This window comes from Equus quagga, chromosome 7 (genome assembly GCF_021613505.1).
Source record: "Equus quagga isolate Etosha38 chromosome 7, UCLA_HA_Equagga_1.0, whole genome shotgun sequence".
Taxonomy (NCBI): Eukaryota; Metazoa; Chordata; class Mammalia; order Perissodactyla; family Equidae; genus Equus; species Equus quagga.
The window spans coordinates 61,811,166-61,835,598 of NC_060273.1; the positions used below are offsets into that span (position 1 = coordinate 61,811,166).

Genomic DNA, 24,433 nt, shown 5'->3' on the forward strand with positions numbered 1-24,433 from the left:
ATGTTTATGGTCTGTAATGAGTACTAGGCAGGGTGGCGTGAAGAGAAAGGTGAAAGAAGACTCTGGATTTCTGCACCCACGTGTATGGCTTCAGCAGTTTTAGCAACAGTAACAATTCGGAGTCCTTCCTGTGATCTTCAGTGAGGGAGATGATTCTAGGACCCTGTACTACTTGCAGAACAGAGACACACATAATGCACAGGAACAGCCAAAAGAATGTGTCAAACCCTCACAATGACAACAAACAAGTTACTTCTAGTTCCATATCTAGCTCTTGAACATGGCATCATACAAGATGGTGGTCATAATTCAGTTCACAGTTGTGTGCTCCTTAGGACGCTAGTGGCCAGGAGTGAACATCTGAGTAACTTCAGGAATCAGGAGAGCTGGAATATGTTCCAAGAAGGTGGAAGGAGGTGACAGTACGAGTATAAAACCTGGGCTGGATGATAAACAAGGCCCCCGTGTGTGCGGAGCGGCCGGCAGGGCAGCAGCGGCAGGTGTCAGTGAAAGGCAGGTAGGATCACTGGGGCAACACCTTGCCCGTGTCTCTGGTGCTTTTCAGTGAATACATGAGTTTCACATTGTGGCTCTAGGTTATCCAGGTCAGGGCAGGCACCCGGCAGCTTTTGGATAAGATAGGAAGGGCACTATCTCATGGAATAGTTGGACCACAAGCTTTATATGCTATTGGGACACACCTCACCCCAGGACCTGGGTGGTATTCCCCACCCACTCCATAAATGGTGATGACCTACAGTGGGCTGACTTGAATTCTCCAGTGGCAGCTTGTCCAAATAAACACCAGAAACGAAACCTGGCACAGAATGGCTCGCCACAGACAGCTGTCTGAGGTCTCACGTCCAGTGAACTGGAAGAGCACATTCTGAAATGTCTACTTTCTACCTTTCCTCTGCCGCAGCTATGGCACAAAGAGGGAAAGAGAAAACTCAGTGACACGCCTGCTTCCACTCAGAAGGGATCTCTCAGAGAGAGCAGCTGAATTCCACTCGTCACTGCATCACTGTTAGGGCCAGACCCCGATCTGCCTTTAGATCCTCTCCCAAGCTGCCTGCAGTGCCCACCCACTAATCAATCACGTCCCCACACAGCGGCTGATAAACTCGAGTGTGCATCAGAAACACCGAGAGGTGGGGCCGGCCCCATGGCCGAGTGGTTAAGTTCGCGCACTCTGCTTTGGTGGCCAGGGTTTCGCTGGTTCAGATCCAGGGTGTGGACATGGCCCCACTCGTTGGACCATGCTGAGGCAGCATCCCACATAGCACAGCCAGAGGCACTCACAACTAGAATATGCAACTATATACTGGGGGCCTTTGGGGAGAAGAAAACAAAAAAGATTGGCAACAGTTGTTAGCTCAGGTGCCAATCTTTACTTTTTTATTTATTTATTTTTAATTTTTTTTTTAAGATTTTTTTTCCTTTTTCTCCCCAAAGCCCCCCAGTACATAGTTGTATATTCTTCGTTGTGGGTCCTTCTAGTTGTGGCATGTGGGATGCTGCCTCAGCATGGTTTGATGAGCAGTACCATGTCTGTGCCCAGGATTCGAACCAACGAAACACTGGGCCGTCTGCAGCGGAGCACACGAACTTAACCACTTGGCCACGGGGCCAGCCCCAGGTGCCAATCTTAAAAAAAAAAAAAAAGGAAACACCCAGAGGGGCTGTAAAAACTCACAGTGCTGGACCTCACCCCCCAATTTCTGATTCAGTAGGTCTGGGGGGAGCGCTGGAAAATGTGCATTTGGGGCAAGCTCTCAGGTGAGGCTGCTCCGGGCACTGTATTTTGAGAACCAGCCCCAGAAGATGATTAGCTTTTGCGGCTGGTGAGTAGAATCTTGATGAGAAGCCTGATATTAAAACTAATGGTAAACATCTATCTCTAGTGATCAGTGGGATGTTAAGGTTGCCTGGGTGGAGAGGCCCTCTTAGACAAGGTGAAAAGCAGCCCACGTTACTTTCTGGAGATAGCAGACGACTTTCTCTTCTGTCTATAGATCAATACGCTGAGATGACAGGAGACTGAGGGAGAACCACTAACCTACACATTCAGATTCTTAGCAATTCCACTTGTTTGAGATTTCATGGCTGGGCCAGGATACAGGATGAAACAATTTGCAAATGATGATGAGAAAAGTCTTTAGCCCACACTCCCTTCTATTTGTAATCACAGTTGGCTCAGAGGCCTATGTTAGCATCACCACCTGGCCTCCAAGTACATTCCTCTTGCCCTCCCAGCACAGCTGCCAAGAAGAGTGGCTCATCTCACCACCTCCTGTGTACAGACCTAACCCAGGGAAGGCAGCCCTCTCCCCTACAGAGTTAAACAGCCACGCTCCCTGAGATGCTCCTGAATGCAGAGTGGCAGACCGAGACCTTGTCTTTGGTCTCCTACAGCTGAGCAGAAAAGCTTCAGGGATTCTGAATATGTCTCAGCAGTTTTCCTTTAAATTTTGGGGATTTTTTTTTACTATTTACCTATCTATGTGAGCAAAAAATTTAATATTGTGAAATCAAAACAAAGAACTAAGTTAGATATAGATACTCAGAAGGCTGTGCCTGCCATCCGAATCCCTCTGATTTCAAATTTTTGTTCCTCAAACTTGCCTGATTATTCTGATTATAAATGCTGCACATGTGAACTTACACAAATAAAATACCACTTCTTTTTTTCTATACTGTGGTTTCATGTAAGATTTTTTTAAGAGGTTCAACTGTTCTTTTAGATTTTTTTTTTAAAGATTGGCACCTGAACTAATGTCTGTTGCCAGTCTTCCTTTTTTTCCCCTTCTCCCCAAAGCCCCCAGTACATAGTTGTATATTTTCAGTTGTGGGTCCTTCTAGTTGTGGCACTTGGGACACCGCCTCAGTGTGGCCTGGCGAGTGATGCCACGTCTGTGCCCACGACCTGAACCGGTGGAAGCCTGGGCAGCCGAAGCAGGACGCGCTGGCTTAACCACTTGGCCATGGGGCCGGCCTGTATTTTTTTTTTTTTTTTAAAGTGAAAATCCCTAGATTTGAGCAAAGCCAAATAACAGGATGTCAATCACCAGTATCATCAGCACCACCAGATGCTCAAAAAACTCGGAGCCTCTTGGGGTGCTCTGTCCAGGAAATCTGTTCCCACCTCATCACACCATCAATCATACCCATAAGGCCTTGTAAACCTGACATTCCCTGGCTATTCTGGCCACGAGGCTAATCTTCCCTGAGAAAGGGATAAAGCAAAACACTCCAGTTGCTGCCTTCTTTAAAATCTGAAGCCAATACAATCATTCTCTCCAATTAGCAAGGACTGTGGCACTATGACTGATGGCTACCCTGGGTCTCCACTCGTGTTCTAATGATGATAGTTATAAGTGACAGGCTAGGAAGGGAGGAGCAAGTATTTTCCACCCATTCATAATTCCAATTAGGATTTTTTTCTCAAGGAGGGGGGTACATAGCTCTTCAAGTTACAGAATGAAAAGAAAAGGCAAGTCAAAGGTTACTGAACAAACCTAAACAAAAGCTCATATTATTAAATAATTACATAACTGCTTTGTAAATGTCAATGATAAACAGTGTTGAGCAGTTTTTTAAATTTGTAACTGCCAGTCTTCCAGCAGAAGCCAGTGAAGCTAGCACTAAAAATCGTGCAAAAACTTTGCTCAGGACTTCTAAGGAAGTAACATTATTTGACCCTCAGAGTGACTAGCCTCCAAGATCTCCCAGCACAGGAACCACAGTTACATCATCTGTAACCAGTCGGGAAGAACACCACAAAGCTCGAGAGGCTGAGACTCCACGTGGAGAGTGATTTCTCCCTTTTAGGCTCTGCTTTGGTGAGTAACACCTAGAAGCAATACTTTATTCATGATTCTTATGTTCATTATGAAAATAAAGGCGCCTAGCCATTCAAACTATTGATGTGTAACAACAAACTGACACATTATTTACCAAGCAACTTAAGCTGTTTAAGTCTGACGGGAGGAGAATTCAGTGCAGAAGCAACTGAAGGAATGAATTCAATTAGACTATTTCAAATGAAGGGAACAGTATAAGTAAAACCCAAAGCCATGAAGGCAGGCAAGTCTGGCTCATTAGAATTTAGAGTGACAAGGACAGACGGAAGTTTTGATTCCATCTGGAATTGACAATGGCAGTAAGATTCGGTTTACACTCATCCCTTCGTGGTTCCGTACTGGCTCAGAAAAAAATGGCCCTAGAGACTGATGCCTAAGTGTCTTTTCCAAGTCCACTACGGTCATTCAGAGTCATCTCTTTCAGTGTGAAATCCAGCTCAGCTAAATGCAAAAATTTTTTTGTTGTTAAAATAAAGCATCACTGTTAGAATAAATAAGAAAATGCTCTTTTCTCTCTTCTTTGAAGAAAGAGTACCTCTAAAATATTTTTTTCTGCTCAAACATGGTGTCAAATTTAATTAAATATGTAAAGTAGGGAAAGAGCCTTTTTGGAAAAACTGAGGAAGGCTCCAGAAATCTGCTGAGACTGAGTCAACCCAGCAGGGGCCAGAGGGCTCTGGATCGTCTACGTTACTAGCCTCTTCTCAATCAACTCCGCTATAAAGTGATCCTTTGGGAGGTTTGTTCTTATTCTCTGGATACTGATGCCTAAAGGCCATAAATGGTCAGGCTCAATTTATTTTAAACGATTTTTCCTTTAGGCCCACATGACTGCAATATCTTAAATGCAATTTACATGACAGATTTAGAAAATATTCAGAAGGAAGAACATATAGCAGATCTTGAGCAGGGAAATATCAGACAGGTCATAAGCAGAATATGCTGGACAGGGCTCTGTCCAGGAAGCTTTATTCCCCTTAGTCACGCAGATTGTTCATGAGAGGTGTTCCTGATTCCAGCTATAAAATGCTTTGGAAAATAAGAGAACTAAAATATACATCTATTAACCCACTTGCCCTATCCTCCACCCACAGTCTTTTTTGCCACTTACTTTTTACTCCTAATTCCTGCCCTCTCATGTCTTCTCAAACACTAAGGGGACTCTCAATGTCATTTTCAAAACAAAAATTCCCTTGGTTCTGACATGGTGTTGGCTTATAGCGATGGCATCCTAATGAACTTAAAACCTTAGGTTGTTTACTCAATGAAGAAACTCAACTGTTTCTATAAGATTCATGATCTGAAACAGAGGTTGGTGGTATCCCAGGTTGGGAGTTGAATTATGTTTGCTTCTTCTGAAGTCAAAAACGACTAAGAACTCAACGGCCACGTGGTATTGCTGCCCACAACAAATGAAGGGCCTTGAAGCTGTTTCCAACTGTTGTCCTCTCCTCTAGTGAATAAAAGTACTGATGTCCCCCATCCCCAGCTTCCTAGCTATTTATGGTCAAGAGAAAGTAAGGGAAGAAAACTTACCCAACATCTCTTCCTTTAGCCTTTCATTACGTTCTTCAATTTGCTTAGGTAATCTCTGAGGGAAAAAGAAAAGAAACAAGGGTTGGGGAAAAATCCTTTGGCTTTATTTTGAATTTGAGAAACCTTAAAAACCTAATGTGAAAGTGAGATCAGGTTAAGTACACATATACCATCCTATTAAATAAAGAAAAAACCAAGTATGTGTTTGTGGGTAAGCTACACGAAGACATGAGTTTTGTCTGGTTCACTGCTATATTCCCACTTCTTGGCACAGCGGCTCGAGGAGGACCGCAATAAAAATTTGGTGAATAAACAGATATTCACACAAACAAGTCTGAAAGGATACACACCAGATGATTACAGTGGTATATTTAGGCGGTGGGATTATGGATATTTATATTTTTAATTTTTTTGCTCATTTGTATTTTTAACTTGTCTTTTCTTTATATAGTCTAACTTGTTGAGAAAGAGCTCAATATGGGACATTCCCAAATGATCCTCTAGCTCAGGGTTTTTCAACCACGGCACTATTGATATTTTGGACGAGGTTATTCTTTGTCGTGGGGGCCGTCTTGTGCAGTATAGGATGTTTAGAGCATTTCTGGTCTCTACTCACTAGATGCCAGCAGTCCCCTCCCAGTCATGCCATCAAACTATCTCCAGACATTGCCAATGTCCCTGGGAACCAAACCATCCCCGGCTGAGAACCACTGATGTAGATCAGGGTCTCCTATGGCCTCTTTTGGCTCTGTAATTGGCCCCAAGTACTCTGGGATCCTAATAATAACTCAATTATAATAATTCAAAATAAAATAAATTCTTTATTCATAGAACAACTAGCATAAAAACCTTCCTTTTACAGAAGGCTTAAAACTAATTTGACAAGGATAAAGGCTACCAAGAATTTAACCCAGATTTTAAGAACTCTATTTGCTTTCCTCGTGTCAAATTTAAGTTAATCCTACCACCATTCAGAGATATGTTAAAAGTTGGATAAAGGATTCAAACTGTTTATGTATTTTAAGTATCCAAACCAGTCTATCTCCCATTACTCCATTTCTAGATAATAAAAGATCTGTCATTGTTAAGGGAATTCACCTCAAGGGTGTGTAAAAACAAAGCAAAACAAAACCCAAACTACCGAGGATATTAATGCAGATAGATCAGTCAGTATCCTCGGGTCTGCTCAGTGGAATAATAGTCCCATGAAATAAGTGGGAAAGCCTGGATAGCAGGGGCTCAAATGCCCTCAGGGGCCAGAGATGAACTGTAAATAAGTAAAGGAACCAGGTGTAAGGCAACAGGAAGTGGTGTGGTCAGCAGTGGAAGTGGAGAGCTCCAGTCCGATGCCAATGTATAGAAGGTGAAGTAGGATCCAGTATGTTCACATTCTCCAGTTTTCAAGAAGAGTCCAACTTAGTTTTTATTCAGTAAAATCTTCCCATTTTTAAATGTTGGCAAGTGGCCTCAATTAAATAAACAAAACAAAAAAATTTGGCTTAAATAAAACAAGTCCATTGCTTTCCCCCTCCTGCCTGCTGGCCTGCAATCTCTGCTGCATATGGGGGTTGACGACAGACCCCTCCATTCTAATGGCTCTCTGAAAAGTCTGGCAGCAAAGAAACCTGGTTAGTTAAAGCTAGTGTTTCTCAAACTTATTTGAGCATCCATTATTTTGGGGCAATAACATATACACATCCAACTCTGTAGCACATTCTTCAGACAGTATGTTGCTCTGTGCATTAGAGATAATCAAGGAGAGATGCTAAAGGTAAAAGCACAAATCTGGGGTTATTTTTAAAGGAGGGGAACCCAGTAACATTTAGCTAATTTATAACCAACATAAAAACATTATGACGCTTAGAAGCAAAGGGATTTGTAGTGCCAAGGACAAGAATAAGAGCCATTTTAAGAAAGATAAGAAGGTTAGCTTAGGAGACATTCACTTGGAAATGTGCTGGGCACATGACAATAAACAGAAACTTAGTGAGTAAGGAAAAGAATGGACAGAAAATGAGAAGTTTACGACCTATATACTAGGGGTCACTTTGGACTAAGCGATACACCACAGTGGACAAGATTTCCCTCGTCCAGCATTGAAATACAGTTCTTTTCAACCTTACCGATTAAAGGTTTTCACAGATGAGACTTTTAGAATAGAGATTAACTGGTACATGGCCACAGTGGGTCTGTGGCCACGACTTCAAAGTTCTATCTCCCATGTGTTTTTGAAAGCTGCTCAAAAGCACAGAAATGGAACATAGTTATGTCCCAAAGGATTATTTAAGATTTGCTGAGTAGCAATACAGGGAATAGAAGAAAAATATTTTTTAAAAAAGAGGTTTACCATACAAGCTTCTCTTGCTTGATGTACTGATGGATCTTTCTCTAATATAGATTTATAGTCTTCCAGGGCTTCATCTAGCTTGTCAGTTTTCTCGTACAATTCCGCTCTCCTCAATATTGCTCTGATATAGTTGGGGTTTAACTTAATTGCTGTAAAAAAGAGAATAAATAATTGTTACCATGAAGAAAACGAGCCTATACATCCTCAGCTACATCTTTCCTTTATTAACCATGCTCCAAGAGTCCAAAAGGAAGAGTCATTTGTCAAAGGTGTACCTGGGTCAGCAAACTTTTTCTGTACAGGGCAAGATAGTAAAGATGATAGGCTTTGCGGGACAGACCTCTGCCACAGTTACTCAACTCCGCTGTTGCAGCACAAAATCAACCACAGACGATGAGTAAACAAATAACGGTGGCTGTCTTCCAAGAAACTTTTATTTATGGATACTGAAATTTGAATTTCACATAATTTTCATTGGTTACAAAATATGTCTCTTTTATTTTCAACCATTTAAAAATGTAAAAACCATCCTTAGCTCATGGGCTGTACACAAAAGCAGATGGCAGGCTGGATTTGGCTTGCGGCTGTAGTCTACAGCCTGGTCTACACCCCAACTCCTGGTTTTCACCTACTTGTCCTCCACCCAGTTCAGAATACGTCAGAACCCAAAGCTCAAGTGCACAGTGGCAAAGTGAGACAGACTGTAAAGGTACATATTAAAGAGTTTGGTGGCAGGCTCTGCTATCATTCTCTTTTTTCTAGGCCTCAACTACTGAGGTTGTGCCATGATTACTGAGGTTACATTTTTAGCTAAACCCTTACTGTTCCTTCAAACTGCTGCTATAGCACGTTTAGGTCACTGACACATAACATCCTTTCCTTTATCCAACGACAATTCCCCTTCTAATAATCCTTTGCCTGTGTTTTGGTTCAAGGGTACTGCAATTCTCCTATTCTTTGTTGAGTTGTTTCTTTTTCTGTTAGAAAGCAGTGTCACAGGTCTAGAACATTTTTCTCTTCAAATAATTTACTCGATTGTCATTAATTCATGCTTTCGGTAACTATTTATTTAGTACCTGATATATGTACCGAATGTACTGTATCTCTGGAGTGGTAAAAAAGATGGACAAGGGTCTTGTTCTCATGAAGCTTTAGGCTATTCTAGTAGGCAAGAGTAGAGAGCACACAAATAATTTCAGAGAGTTATAGTGCTATATAGAAAGATAAAACAAGGTAATGTAAATGCAAGTGAAGGGGGAATAAGGTAACTTCAGAGAGTGGTCAAAGCATATGAAGAGGGAATGTCTGAGGGAGACCAGCCATTTGAAAAGCTAAGGAGCAGCTTACCAGAAAGAGGGACTAACAAGAATAAAGGCTCTAAAGTAAGAATTACTTTGGAGGCATGTTAGTGACTAGGCTGGGGGCTGTGGAAGAGATGAGGTCCACAGTATAGGCAAGGACCAGATCATGGAGGCCTTGCTGGCCAGGGAAAGGAGCTTGGACATGTTCCTAAGTGTGATGAGAAGCCAGTGGAACGGTTTCAAGCAGACTCAAGTCATGATCTGATTTTCAGTTTTAAAGGATCACTTTGGCTGTAGTGTGGAAGGCACAAGTGAAAGCAGTGAGACAGCTGGGAGGCTAGTGCAGTGGTCCAGAGAGATGATGTTGGCTAAGCTTGTAATAGTGGGGATGGAAAGAAGAGGCCAGATTAAGTACATGTCTATGAATTAGAGCCCATAGGACTTGTTGATTAATTAAGCCATGTGGAATGAAAGAAAGAGAATACTATAATCAGGGATGACGCCAAGATTTTAGTTGAAGCAAGTGAATGGATGGTAATGCCATTCATTAGAGTGGAAAAAAACTAACAGCAAGTTGTGTGTGTGTGTGTGTGTGTGTGTGTGTGTGTGCGCGTGCGTGCGTGCGTGTGTGCGTGTGTGTGTGTGTACACGTACGGGGGATGGTACCAGAGTCTGTTCTAGGCACATTAAATCTGCAATACCTACCAGAAGTCCAAGAAGAGATGTCAAATGTGCAGTGGAATATAGGGTTCCAGACCACAGAGAAGAGCTGAAGATATAAACTGTAGCATCCAGATGGTATTTAAAATTTCAGAACTGGATGAGATCATAAAGGGAGAAAATATAGAGGAAAAAAAAGAAGAGGGCCCTACGTAGGACTAAGATCTAGGGACTTTCAAAATATTGAGGTTGACAGAGAAGTCAGCAAAAGAGAATAAGAAGGAATAGCCAAGGAAGCAGGAAAAAAATGAGGAATGATGCACTGTATTAAATGCTTTTGGGAGGTCAAGTAAGGCAAGGCTAGAGAAGCAATTATTTAATTGAGCAAGATGAAGTTGCTGGTGACCATTACAAGATGGGTTTCGGCGGCATGGATGAAACAGCAGCCTAGTGGATGTGGGTGAGGAGAGAATGGGAGAAGACACAGTAGAGAGAGCAAGTATAGACAATTCTTTCAATGACGAGGATCAGAAAAATGAAATGGTACAGGAGTTGGAGAGGTATATTGGTTCAGGAGAAGGTTTTCTGAAAGAACCCAAACCTCTTAACATTTCAACTTCACACGCTACCTGTCATCTCCCCTTACTCCAGTACATAATATTCTCTTAAAATACCCCCAACTACAATATCATAATATCCCTAAGAAAAATACACCAATGACCTCTACTACATCTTAAAAAAAAATGAACCCCCTAATTTACATTTTAACCCAGATACTGCCCTATTCTCAACTAGTGGATACCTTCTAATAATGCAAATATCTATTGAAGAGAAAAACATCCCCCATGATTACTTTATAAAAACCTCAAAATCTGAGGCTGGCCCCGTGGCCGAGTGGTTAAGTTTGCGCGCTCCGCTGCAGGCGGCCCAGTGTTTCGTTGGTTCGAATCCTGGGCGCGGACATGGCACTGCTCATCAAACCACGCTGAGGCAGCGTCCCACATGCCACAATTAGAAGGACCCACAATGAAGAATATACAACTATGTACAGGGGGGCTTTGGGGAGAAAAAAGGAAAAAAAAATAAAATAAAATCTTTAAAAAAAAACCCTCAAAATCAAACACATCACTCTAACATGTAATTTTCTTTCCCAATCCACATAAGAGAATGAACTTGAACTTTATTAATGTCAAGGCTGAAAACCGTAAGGTGAAGGGCATTAAATATTGTTTTATGACTAGTAGTAATGAACTCTAATATGACCTCAGAAATAAGTCCTTTGCCAAGAAGGTTATGACTGAGTGGGCACGTCTGTGTTTGGGGGGTGGGGGGAGAGTCCTAAATACAAATAAACCATACTAATGTCAACGTATTTTGCCTATGGGCACAATGCATGTAGCCCATTAACAACTATGTATAAATACATGAATACTGGCTTAACCAAATCCAAAAACAAATCCGGAAAACACTTTCCTCCCCTTCCTCTTATTTCCTTGGCAAGGCTCCTACACCCAGGGCTATAAATGGAAATGAGCTCTGTTCCTAGTGTATACCCTGCTAATCAAGCTTACAGGGCATTTTCTCACCATTTGGTTGCAGAGAAAGCAGCTTTGAAAATCAGCAACTTGTTCCTAATTTAAACTCTTCAAACTCACACATCTCACACAGATTAAGGTTAAACACTGTCTTCTAAACAAAACAGTACATTCAGAATTAGTTCCAGCCAAAGACAGTACTAGACCAGAAGTAGTGCGCTAAATTCTAACGTAGTAACAGTTTCATTCAGATACTATAAAGCAATACCAAGTATACAGACGAGAAAGCCAACAGAGAGGGTGACTAATACAAAGGGGAAAATAGAAGAAGAATTCATGCACAGTATCAGAGTGCCACTAGGTAACATGAGGTTCTTTCTAACTCCACGATTTTCTCAGAGAAAATATTATCCAAAGAAGGAAAACTGAAAAAAATACAAACTACAAAAAGTAGTAATTAGCTAGAAAAACTCCTCAGAGTAGTAAGATGCAAGGAAAAGTGATTACAGTCATGTGTCACTTAATAACAGGCGTATGTTCTGAGAAATGCATCACCGGGAAACGCCTTCCTTGTGCAACATCATGGAGTGTATTCACACAGACCTAGATGGCATAGCCTATTACACAGGCTGTATGGTACTCATCTTATGGGACCATCGTCATATATGAGGTCTATTGTTGACCTAAATGTCATTATGTGGTGCATGACTGTATGTATATTCTCCACACCAAGTTGGTTAGAAGTGCAAGACAACTGTCTAGCCTATCCGAAAATTTTTGAAAAAAAAGAAAAATAGGGATGCTATGTCTGGGGGTGTCTCTATAATTTGGTGGAATGAAAAGACCTTAACGGAACTCAGACATCAGATAACAAAGGCTTGGTTCACTGTGTGGAACTGAAAGGGTAATTAAAATGAAAGCAAGTAGCTTTGGAAGAATTATTACATCTGAAGAGAGTACTAATTCCTGAACAGAACCTGCCCTTCACCACAGCTCCCTACGCCCCTGCAAACGCACAGATCCAGATGCCCTAATACAGTTAAGACCTCCAATTTCAAGCTCAGAGGAAAGTAATTCGGACACAACAGAAGTAAATTCTCTTCCACGAGTTTCTGTTGCCAAGGTAGCTTTGAATTTTTCTTCACATATTTACTAATACAGGATAAACTGACTGAACTATCCACTCAAAAGCATGCTTACACTAAGATGACTACCATACAGCACCTCTAAGAAGGGTGAACTGTGAAGCTGCTTCTTTAAAGGCCCCAGAGGAAGGGGGCACATGTACAAATACACACCTGACTGAGAGCCTCGGCATATGTCTAGCTGAGGTAATGCTCTTGTATGTTAACATGTAACAAGACCAAAAAGTTGTACCTTTGCTGCAGTCACTGATGGCCATCTCTTTCTTGTCCTAAAAGGAAATATAACATTAATATGTGTCACCCTAGTTCTATCTTAATGGCCTCAAGGTTCAGTGTCATAAGCTGATCATTAATAACTGCTTATGGAGATGCAGAATGTTCTTCAAAGAAATCACACGAAAATATGCATGTTACTTCCAAGCTTAAATTAAAAAATGGTGACAGATCTGATTTGAAAGCCTTCTGCCACAAAGTATTCAAGGAGCTTCTTCCCAAAGTATCTTTAAAGATTGCTGTAATTGACCTATTACATTTACAAGACATTTTACATTAGAATGCTGAATTTGAGAAAACTTTGTGATCAATAAACAGGGCAAATGACATATGAATAACTGAATTAATAACTCTTCTCTTTGGCCAGTTGTCATACTAACACACCCAAAGTGGTATCTTCCAGATGGTCCATCTACAGACACACAGCGTGGCTCGTCATGTAATCTCAGTTACAAACCTTAATGTATTCACTGATGAAACAAAAACACAAAACAATTCATCAAATAAGACATCTAACTGATTGAACTCACTGAATCTAGAACCATGGCACAGTGGAAAGAACACTGGTTGTCAGAAGAGCCAGATCCCAGCTCTAGCTCTGACACTAACCAATCTGACTCTTCCAGCTCTAAAATGGCTGTTTTCCTCAGATTAGAAGTTTTCCACAATATTACTGAAACATTAGTTGAAATAAATGTTCACTACTTCCATAATGCCTACTGTAGCAAATACTAAATGTTTTGCAGAATATTTTAGAGCAGTGTCTACTAAACTGAGCTTGAGGATTCAATCAAAAACACTTCCAAGATGGGGAGTGACTGCTTAATGAGTACAGGGTTTCCTTCAGAAGTCAGGAAAAAGTTCTGGAACCCGTTAGAGGTGACAGTTGCTTAACACTGTAAATGTATTTAACGGCACTGAATCGTATACTTTAAAATGGTTAAAATGGTCAATTTTATGTCATGTGTATTTTATCCACAATAAACAAAAAGGGTTCCAGAGTTGTCTGGGAAACACTAACCATATTAAATCTCTTCCAACGTTCATCACAGCAGTTTAAATATTAAAAGTTCTAAGAAGTCACATATTCACATATTAACAGTCTAAGAAGTATGTAGTAAAGAAATCTGTGTAACTGGGTATAAGTCAGTATTTCTCCAACTTATAAAATTTCTATAAATCTATGACACATAATTTCATATTTTAAAGTTTCTGAAATAGGAGTAAATCTTTACAACTTATGTGTACAACTGCTGTGGTGGTGTCTGTGCCCCTAAGAAACTAGCATTAAGTTGCAGTGCGTCTGATCAACAATCGGCCTCTGCAGAACAAGGACTCACGGAATTTTACTGCAGTCCTTTGAGGCTCAGAGTCAACTAACAGCTCAGGGAGCTCAGGTGCTGTCTGCTGCTTAGAGTGGTAGTCTCTAAAGTGGGGTGGATGAGAACAACCACAACTTATTTACCATCCTTTCATAACTTATTGAAGTCTACATACATATATAAAACAATGCACATAATATGTAAGGACAGTTGTTCTAAAAAATTTACAGTCTATTCTTTCAGGACTTTGTCTGCCCGTGTAGCGAGGCCGAGAGCTGAAGCTCTGCCAGAACTCCAGTTTGCCTTGTCTCTCTCCAGAGAGGAAATGTAAAGCTTGGCTGGGGCACTCAGAGACGCCGAGCCTGCAAACTTGCCTTTCAGAAATTCTTCTTAAAGCAGTTAACCCATCACTTCCCTGAAAAACTCAGAATATGCTCCTTCAATCACTTTAGTGCATTAATCCTGGAAGTTTTCAGGTCTCTGATTTTAGCATCTTCTTAAAATATTACAAGTGCAACTTAAAAGAAAACAAAACACCCCACTAACAACTCTATCCTCTGTATAAGAAATAGTCACAGAGCAACCCTCTTTTGAGTTCTCCTCAGATGTGACAGACAAAAGGCTGGCAAGACGTTTTCCCAGCTCAAGAACTAGTCGCTCATGCTAGCCCAACCTTAGCAATAGCACTAACTTGGCAATTGTGGAAACGAAGAATCCCAAATCCCAGGAGCCACATGGGTACAGTACATTTTCTCTCATGCTGAAGTTACCCTAGATCCCATTTCACAACAACAATTTTGAGTCTGAGAATGTGGCAAGATATCTCTGAGAAGCAAACACAAAAGATCAGAATTTTCCTGCTAAGTGTAACAGCTGTTAGCTGTGAATTCTGATTGATGATAGAATATATTAATGAATATTGTTTTAAATAAACTTAAAATAATCATTTTACTTCTCCTAATACAAAATGTCTGTTTGTATGCACTACAATTATTTCTTCTCCCGTGCCACGTGAATCACTCTAAAAATACTTCACCTTGGAGACTGAATCCAATAATAAAACATACAAGTTTGAGTTTAAAAAAATAAAAAACCTTTCTGCATGTCCAAGCATTCAAGAACTACCCCCTGCCAAAAAAACACACAAAAGACCTGGTCACGCAGAGTGACTGTGGAAGAGGCATTGGAGAATTTCAGGCAACATCAAAGAGAAAGTGATGTCGATACCTGATCGAAACAAACAAAAAACCACTTCGCCCAATCTTGAGCCTGCTTTGTGCTTGCTTAATGGTATGTTAAATAGCCTACCCTTTGCACTCTGAATATAAGTAGCCATAGCAAAACAAGTAGTATTGTTTTTTCAAAACTCTCATCATTTCAATCCAGTGAAACTACTATGTTGACTAAATAGGAATATCACACAAATCAACACCAAATCTAACTTTTAACACCAGTACAGGACAAAACAGACCTAACTGCGCTCTTATCTGTTCTACACCCAGCCTGCTATACCAGGTTCCCAATCCTTTGGAAATACAAAATGCTTTTGACCTTCTCTGACATCTATTTTGCATTTAGGGGCACCCATCACCCCAACTGTTGGACCTTTTCCCCCATGTGCCTACCTTCAACAGAAAAATCAGAATCTTAGGAACAAGCATCTTGAAGTCCAGATTTTTAACCAGTTTTAACCAGTTTAATCAGATTTTAATCCGAGATCCCCTTCTCTTTGAGTCTTCATCTAGAATTCCAGAGGCCTGAAATAAGCAGCCGTAGCTATTCTAGGACGTGCACTACTTGCCTCTTTGCTTCATTAACCTGCCCTAGTTTGGTGGAAGCTTCGCTGGCCTTCCTTCCATGAAAGTGTTCACTCAGCCACTTTAATGAGGAATGGTAACAGTAATCTGACTCAAGTTCTTCAAAACATTTTTCTATTCTCCCTGTGCCCTTTACATCAGGAAATATACGGGCAGGAAAAGGGAGGCAGCAACTTTAAGCTCCTATGCTAGTTTTCAGAGAAGCAACTCTGTGAAAACACTGCAAGTTCATATGCTTCTTAAATAGAAAAGGTCAAAGATACATACCTGTTTCATCCTTGCAGCAGCTCTATTTGAAAACAGAATGGACCTGTCTTTCTGGAAGCTGGATGGGCACATCTGAAGGGCTCGACTATAAGAACTTTCGGCTTCTATATAATCTGAGGATAAGGTAAAGACAAGAGGTCATTATGATTTTATTTCTGAGATTACTGTATTCCACAGGATCTCAGAATGCACAGTTTTCCATTCATAGGACAACTGTCTCAGACAGAATGCTTTGTAAGTTCAGCTTTCATTTGACTTACTGATTTAGTAAGGAGTTCTGAAAGGGGATTAGGGAGCTGGACAGATGAAAGAGACTGAAGTCTGGGATTAATGGTCTAGGATGAAGGACAAGAACTGTACACATATATTTTCATTAAAGATGTGCTTTCATAGAGTTAACCTGGTTAAAGCTGCTTCCATGAAACGTTTGGAGAAACATTTTATGTAGCCAAAGCAATAATGTAAATATCAGTAGTTGTCTAAAGATCTCAAAAGAGAAAAATAAATTTCTATCTTCACTACCACACAGAATTATGGTCAGGGTATTAAAAGAAAATTGCTTATTCACTCTTTTCTTAGATTTAAAATATTTAACACTAAAATACAAAGAGATATGCTTTCAAACTTACAACCATTAGTTTTCTTAGGAAAAATGAATCAATGATTGCTAAACCAGGATATAAAAAAACAACTATAAGCCTGAAAATAACTGGGGGAAAATGTTACTACTCCTAAATTTCTAAAGCATATACACTTTGAAATGTGACAGAAGGCAATTATAAGATCAAATAATTCCCCCAAATTATCAGAATGAATTTATTTCTAAGCAAAGGTAAGAAATGCAGGAGGACATGAAGAACATCTCTCTTCTGAAAGCATCCAGAAAAAAATGCAGAAGAAAGAGCAACCAAAGTACAGGCATAGTATACTGCCCGAGGCCACGCTGGAAGCACCGGGTCAGTGTTTCAGCAGGGCTGCAAACGAGGAACGGGGACCCTGTTTGTACAGCAAGGCAACAAACAGCCTTTTATTCCAGGTTAGAGTTTTCCAAAGCAATAGCTGAAGAGTTCTTCCTCCTAATTTCTAGATATACAGATAGCAGATTATAGAAAAGAAAAACTATGCCTGTGCCAAGAGACACATCGTAATTGGTCACTGTCGGTTGAGAACAAGTTGGGCCTGGTGAAGAAAAAACAGAACTCCAAGGCGTTGGGAGGCAATGCTGTACTGTTAGCAGTTGAGGTTTGCCAGTTGTTTCTAAACGTTCTTTGGTGTTTCTTCAGACTCTAAAAAAGAACGAGGAGTCAAGATGACCAGATATTAGCGCTGAAACAGTTATCTTACCTCCTTTCTTAAACTGCTCATTTCCCTCTTCTTTTAGTCTAGTGCTCTCTTCTCTTCTTTTCTGAAAGAGATCAGAGAATTACATAATTTCTCACAATATTATTCTAAGTGAACAAAAAGGTCAGCTTTCTTTACATATTAGGTTAATAGGCAGCAACTCAACGTTTTTTTCCCCCTTCTTCTTCTTCTCCCCAAAGCCCCCCAGTACACAGTTGTGTATTCTAGTTGTAGGTCCTTCTGGTTGTGCTTGTGGGACGCTGCCTCAGCACGGCCTGATGAGCTGTGTGTAGATTCGCGCTCAGGATCCAAATTGGTGAAATCCCGGGCTGCTGAAGCAGAGCACGTGAACTTAACTACTCGGCCACGGGGCCGGCCCCAGCAACTCAAGTTTTGGGTCAGTTTTATCTAAATCTCAAATAGATACAGAGAAAAACACATGACCCTCTGGTTATCATCAATCTCATTCTTGATGTCTAAAATACAAAACCTAGGTGTTCTATGTTTCTTTCCTTTGCTTGGAATGGTAATTCAGGTATCATTTAATTTCTATTTACTCAAAACAAAACTAAACAACATACCCACTGGTATGCATACCATTATAAATTCAAATTCTGAATCTGTTACTTATTTATTTATTTTATTTTTAAAGATTTTATTTTTTCCTTTTTCTCCCCAAAGCCCCCTGGTACATGGCTGCATATTCTTTGTTGTGGGTCCTTCTATTTGTGGCATATGGGACGCTGCCTCAGCGTGGTTTGATGAGCAGTGCCATGTCAGCGCCCAGGATTCAAACCAACGAAACACTGGGCCGCCTGCAGCGGAGCGCGCGAACTTAACCACTCAGCCATGGGGCCAGCCCCCGGATCTGTTACTTATTAACTGCATATCTTGGACAAGTTTCAGTTCTTTCTGAGCCTTAGTTTCTTCATCTGAAAAATAAGGCTTTAATAATTTTATGGATTAACATAATAACATATGTAAAGCTCCCAGTACAGTGAGTGGCAAATAAGGGCTCAATAAATATGAGCTACTATTTTTCTGTAAAATAAGTGATTTAATACTTATTTAACTATAATTATGGTTCATGTCACGTAGGAGACATACAGCATGCTGGCAGAGTGCATTATGGGAGATGAGCCTCGTGTGCAGGATTGGGGCAGTATGCTGTTAGTAGGCTAACACAGGGAAATTTGAAGGAACCCAGGTAAATCTCTCTCTTTTTGGCTTCTTCTAGCAACTCAGAAATTCACAAATGGCTAAGCACCCATCAAACTGAAAGGCAGAGTGAATGTTCTGCAGAGCAAAGATGACATGTACTGAGTTCTTATGGGCTTCCAGCCCTGTACATCTTAGCAATACGGCTGGCACAAGCAGAATTGGGAGAAGCGGCTGCTGCCTGCCACCATTTTTTTGTTTGTTTTTTTTTTGATAAGGACGATTGACCCTGAGCTGACATCTGTTGCCAATCTTCCTCTACTTTTGGACATGGGACGCTGCCATAGCATGGGTTGATGAGCGGTGTGTAGCTCTGTGCAGAGGATCTGAATCAGTGAACCCCAGGCCACTGAAGCCAAGTGTGCGCACTTAACCACTATGCCACAGGGCTTGGCCCCTGCATGCCACCTTTCGACAGCACTTTTTTCTTTTTTTAAAGCACAGAATCTCGAAAAATCCCCTTCTTCATTCTTGAAGCTTCTGACTAAATAAAAACTTCAAAGGGAGGAAATACAGTTAGCAGTGTATTTCATGCATAGGAGAAGCCTGGAGCCTAAACAATTATACTCCAAGATTAGGAACCAAAGTAAAATATTTTCTCTCTGAAGAGGATTTGCAAATATGCTGTTGAGACCAGGGTGCTTCCCAAACACCCTATTATTATCCTCTGGATGAAAGAGAGCACTTGATGAATCTCAATAAAGAAAGGAAAAGGTAGGTATAAATTTAATCTAATACTTATGGTATCTACTAAGTGTTAGACGTACAGCAGATACAATAACAATTCATTTTAAGATATCTGAAGGAGAGTTATTCGTTTTTTTTTTTTTTAAAGATTTTCATTTTTCCTTTTTCTCCCCAAAGCCCCCTGGTACATAGTTGTGTATTTTTAGTTGTGGGTCCTTCTAGTTGTGGCATGTGGGATGCCGCCTCAGCGTGGCCTGATGAGTGGTGCCACGTCCTCGCCCAGGATCCGAACCAGCGAAACCCTGGGCCGCCGCAGCAGAGCGTGCGTGGTGGTGATGGGTATCAAAATATAAGAATGTGGCCACGTTTACTTAGTACTACCCAGAAGGGAGGTCCTTGGATCATAATGTTCTCTATCGTATTGGTTAGGATTTTTGGATGCAAGCAAACAGACTGTCTATTTTAGGCAAAAAATTTTAGAAGGGCAGATTTACTGGAAAGATACCGGGGGCTCACGGAATCAATCAGAGGCCTAAAATATGGACTTAGAAAACAGGCAGGACTCAAGGCAGCTTTGTTAAGTCAAGAAGCAAGAAAGCATTAAATGTCTTTTAGTGGAAGAGTCTGGACGAGACAGGGCTGTAATAGCAAATAAATCCTAACCATTCCCTTTTCCTTGCCCAGATCCAGATTCAAAGCCTTGGTCGGAAGCATCCAATGAGCCAAGCATAGGTCATATGCATCAGCTGTCAGAGAATGGAGGGAGGGACATGGGGTACTGCCACTCAACAAGATTACAACACGGGAGAATTCCTCCAAATAGGAAGGGGGGTTTGCATGCTGGAAGCTAAGCAAAGTCCCTAACAAATCCAGTTAAAAGTTGTTTCAGCTCTGAATAGCCAAAGCAACCCTGAGAAAGAACAAAGCTGGAGGCATCACGCTCCATGATCTCAAGCTATTTTACAAAGCTTAGTAATTAAAACAGTATGGTATTGGCATAAAAACAGACAAATAGATCAATGGAGCAGAATAGAGAGCCCAGAAATAAACCCACACATATATGGTCAATTAATTTACAACAAAGGAGCCAAGACTATACAATGGGGAAAGGACAGTCTCTTCAATAAATGGTGTTGGGAAAACTGGACAGCCATGCGCAAAAGAATGAAACTAGACCACTATCTTACACCACACACAAAAATTAACTCAAAATGGATTAAAGACTTGAACATGAGACCTGAAACAAAACTCCCAGAAAAAAACGTAGGCAGTAAGCTCCTTAACATAGGTCTTGGTGATAATTTTCTGAATCTGACACTAAAAGCAAAGGCAATAAAAGCAAAAATAAACAAGTGGGACTACATCAAATTAAAAAGTTTCTGTACAGCAAAAGAAAACATCAACAAAATGAAAATACTGAATTGGAGAAAGTATTTGCAGACCATATACCCAATAAGGGGTTAATATCCAAAATATATAAAGAATTCAAACTACTTAATAGCAAAAAAAAACAAAACCAAAACCAAACAAACAAAAATCCAATCAGATTAAAAAGCAGGCAGAAGATCTGAATAGATATTTTTCCAAAGAAGACACACAGATGGCCAACCGGTACATGAAAAGGTGTTTAAAAGCATTAATCATCAGGGAAATGCAAATCAAAACTACAATGAGATATCGCCTCATACTTGTTAGAATGGCTATTATAAAAAAGACAAGAACTAACAAGTTTTGGCGAGGATGTGGAGATAAGGGAGCTCTTGTTGCACTGTTGGTAGGAATGTAAACTGGTGCAGCCACTATGGAAAACTGTAGGGAGGTTCCTGAAAAAGTTAAAAATAGAACCAGTATATGATCCAGCAATTCCACTTCTGGGAATTTATCTGAAGGAAATGAAAACACTAACTCAAAAAGATATATGCATCCCCATGGTCTCTGCAGCATTACTTACAATAGCCAAGATAGGAAACAATGTAAGTGTCCACTGATGGATGAATGGATAAGGAAACACACACACCCACACACACACAAACAGGGGAATATTATTTAGCCATAAAAAAAGAATGAAATCTTGCCACTGTGACAACACAGAGGGACACTGAGGGCATTAAGCTAAGGGAAATATGTCAGAGAAAGACACACACTGAGTAATCTCTCTTATGTGTGGAATCTTAAAAAAAAAACCCAAAAAACAGAAACAAAAAACCATACTCACACATAGAACAGATTGGTGGTTGCCAGAGGCAGGGGGTAGAGGGTAAGATAAAAGAGTGAAGGGGGTATTAAAAAAATAAATAAAATTATAAAACAACTTGAATTAAGGTAAAATTAAAACCCTATAAATATTAGTGAATTAATTCAATCAATTTTAAATTCACACACACCATGCATCACTGGCCAATAAAGTTCTAGCAGTGAAATGAAAAGTTGGTTTCACATTAGAAAATATATTAATGCACGGTAGCCTGTTAATAAGTTAAAAGAGAAAATTATATGATCATATGAATAAATGCACCACAGGTCTTAAAGGTCTTTAATATATTAAAAAGAAGTTATTTCAAAAACAAAAATTCTTTAGAGAAAGGCAGCACATTAAGTTACTAGAATTTAATGCCCATCCTTTAAGAATTTTCAACCTCCTCTGTGTTAGCTCCAATTTTAAGCTACTTTCTGATGTATACTCGGCTCTCCAGTGCCAACTCATCACGCATGTTCTATGAACACAGATGAATCACACAGGCTCTTGTGAAGAAAGAGAGAGGGAGAGAGGGAGAGAGGGAGAGAGGGAGAGAGGGAGAGAGGGAGAGAGTGTGAGTGAGAGTGAGTGTGTGAGTGTGTGTGTGTGTGTGTGTGTGTGTGTGTGTGTGTGTGTGTGTTAGGAATTTAACCATTCTTTGGTAAATCTAGAACATTAAGATCCCAATGGGCAAAGCCTAAATCCAAGATACACCCAGAAGGAGTTACTGATAAGGCCCAACCTGAGCAGCCAGCCCGAGAAAAGCTCACGATGTCTTTACAACTAGGACTAAAAGTTGCACTGGTACAGAGAAGTGCTCCAGAACATAATTCTACGGCCAATTATTCTGAGGAAGGCATTTTATTTTTTGGCAGATAAATCACAACTCAGTAACTCATTAAGCAATAAAACTGGAAAAGAGCCACTGCTTCCACAGACTGTGTAAACTGAGGATTAACGCAATTATCATTATCCTGCTGAACATCTCCTTGGAAACAGCTAAAAATAGCACTTTGAGGAGAGAGCTGCACTACCTCCCAGCTGTGCCAACAGACTCACTTGATCCCAGTACAAAGACCAGGGTTTATTCTGCTGCCGGAACACACTCTTTCTCCAAAGGATGGCACGTGTACTGTGTTAGGTCACTGGAATCCAAGGACAGATGATATCGTGTATGTGTCTTACTTAGCATGCTAAGTGCCAAGTACATTCACACATAAAGCAGCTGGTAATACTGATATTCTGCAGCACCAGGTGCAAAGCTTTCCAGGTTCTGGGCTAATGTGGTTAAGAGCCCTCTCACATGCCTCCACAATGCCTTTGAACACATTCCAGAGAGGCGTCACAGGGAATCATCTGCTCCAGAATGATATTTCCGTAAGAACAGGAACCAAAGAAATTTTATAGGCCTCTTTACTCAGTACTCCTCCCCATCACTGAAAACTCAGGCGGAAATAGTCACATTATTCTGCACGGTAAATCATCACAGGAACTGCCAAGGAAAATCCCAAAGAGACAATGCCCTTGACAAATGGAGTTTATTTCAACAGTTATTACCACAACTGCAAACTTTTCAGCCTGGTATTCAAAGTTCAACATAACCTATACCAGTATAGCATTTCATTGCTTAAAATCTGTTGTCACACACATTAGCTCATTTGCTTTTCAAGACAATTCTGAGAGGTGGGCATGGAGGTATTTAACGACCACTTTTACAGCTAAGAAAATCAGAGTTCAGAAGTCTCTTATTTACACTACATCAAATTTCTAACCTACTCAACCCTATCTCCCATTACTACCAACACAAATGCTCTCTCCTAGACAGTCTGAGCTCTTTATTGTCTCTCAAAACTCAGCATGCTTATTCTCCATTCTCACCTTGGAATGCCCTTCTTTCTCTTCCATATCCTCCTCCCAACTACCTAAACCAAATTTTCCTGTTTTCAAAGTCTAGCACAAACCATATCTCCACCCCAGGGCCACCTTTCACTTCTTTCCCCACACGATCTTCCTTTGAATACAGACTGTACATAATGCCTCTAACTTGGGAAGTCAATTCTGCCTCACAGGTTAATTAAAAAAAAATAAGATAATAAAAGCATTGCAAAAAATCAGGAAAGTTACTTACTGCTTAAATGGTTTCATGGGTTGTGGAGCTGCCTTTAGACTGGGTAGAGGGGCCCCTGTCAAGGCCCTCTTCTGACCCCACCCTTCCTCCTGTGGGGCCGGCTTAGACCGTACTCCAGGATTTCCTCCCTAAGTCTCCCTAGCCCACTTCCAGGATCTGCACGGGCCTTTGCCTGGGTCTGTCCCCCTAGGGGCGGACTTTCCTGCAGGTGTACATTATATTCCAGGTGCAATAGTTTATACTCTGCCTGCCCCAGACCTGGAATCAGCCATTTCTCCAAGGAATCCTGGGTCCTTTCAGTGGACAATGGTATTTAGAAACAAAGATCTGGGTGCTAGTATGTTCACTGTTACTAGGGAGCCACTGCTTTTAGGCCCCCCCAGTGAAGAACAACAGGAAATACATCTTAAAAAAACAAAATAATCATCTCACGAGTCAAGGAACACATACAAGTGAAATCTTGTATATATTCATACAAGGGCACACCACAGGATTCTTCCTCACCTTTTCCACAGTGAAAACTCTGGTTTCCCACAACAGCAATATATTTACTCATTTGCTCTATCCTACAATAAACAAAAAAGTTTCAAAATTACTATACGAATATCACTATCTATAAAGAACCTACTATGTAGAGTTCAAGATTTCACTGCCGTTCTTTCAGACTTTAGAGTCTATCCTATTAAGGGTTTACAGCCAGAGTGCTGTGTCCAAAGTTACTGGAAATATTTTCTCTATGTAACCAATTTGATACAGT

General features: G+C 40.6%; 1 protein-coding gene across 1 annotated transcript in view; it reads right to left on the reverse strand.

The window, feature by feature from the left end:
* The window catches only part of TTC1 (tetratricopeptide repeat domain 1), a 46,558-nt gene that overhangs the window by 5,402 nt on the left and 16,723 nt on the right, over window positions 1-24,433 (reverse strand). The window contains exons 3-7 of the mRNA XM_046668067.1: window positions 17,411-17,471; window positions 16,067-16,179; window positions 12,620-12,656; window positions 7,747-7,895; window positions 5,400-5,454 (exon numbers count right to left, since the gene is read on the reverse strand). Coding sequence (XP_046524023.1) covers window positions 5,400-5,454; window positions 7,747-7,895; window positions 12,620-12,656; window positions 16,067-16,179; window positions 17,411-17,471 — 415 coding nt within the window. The remainder of the gene's footprint in view (window positions 1-5,399; window positions 5,455-7,746; window positions 7,896-12,619; window positions 12,657-16,066; window positions 16,180-17,410; window positions 17,472-24,433) is intronic.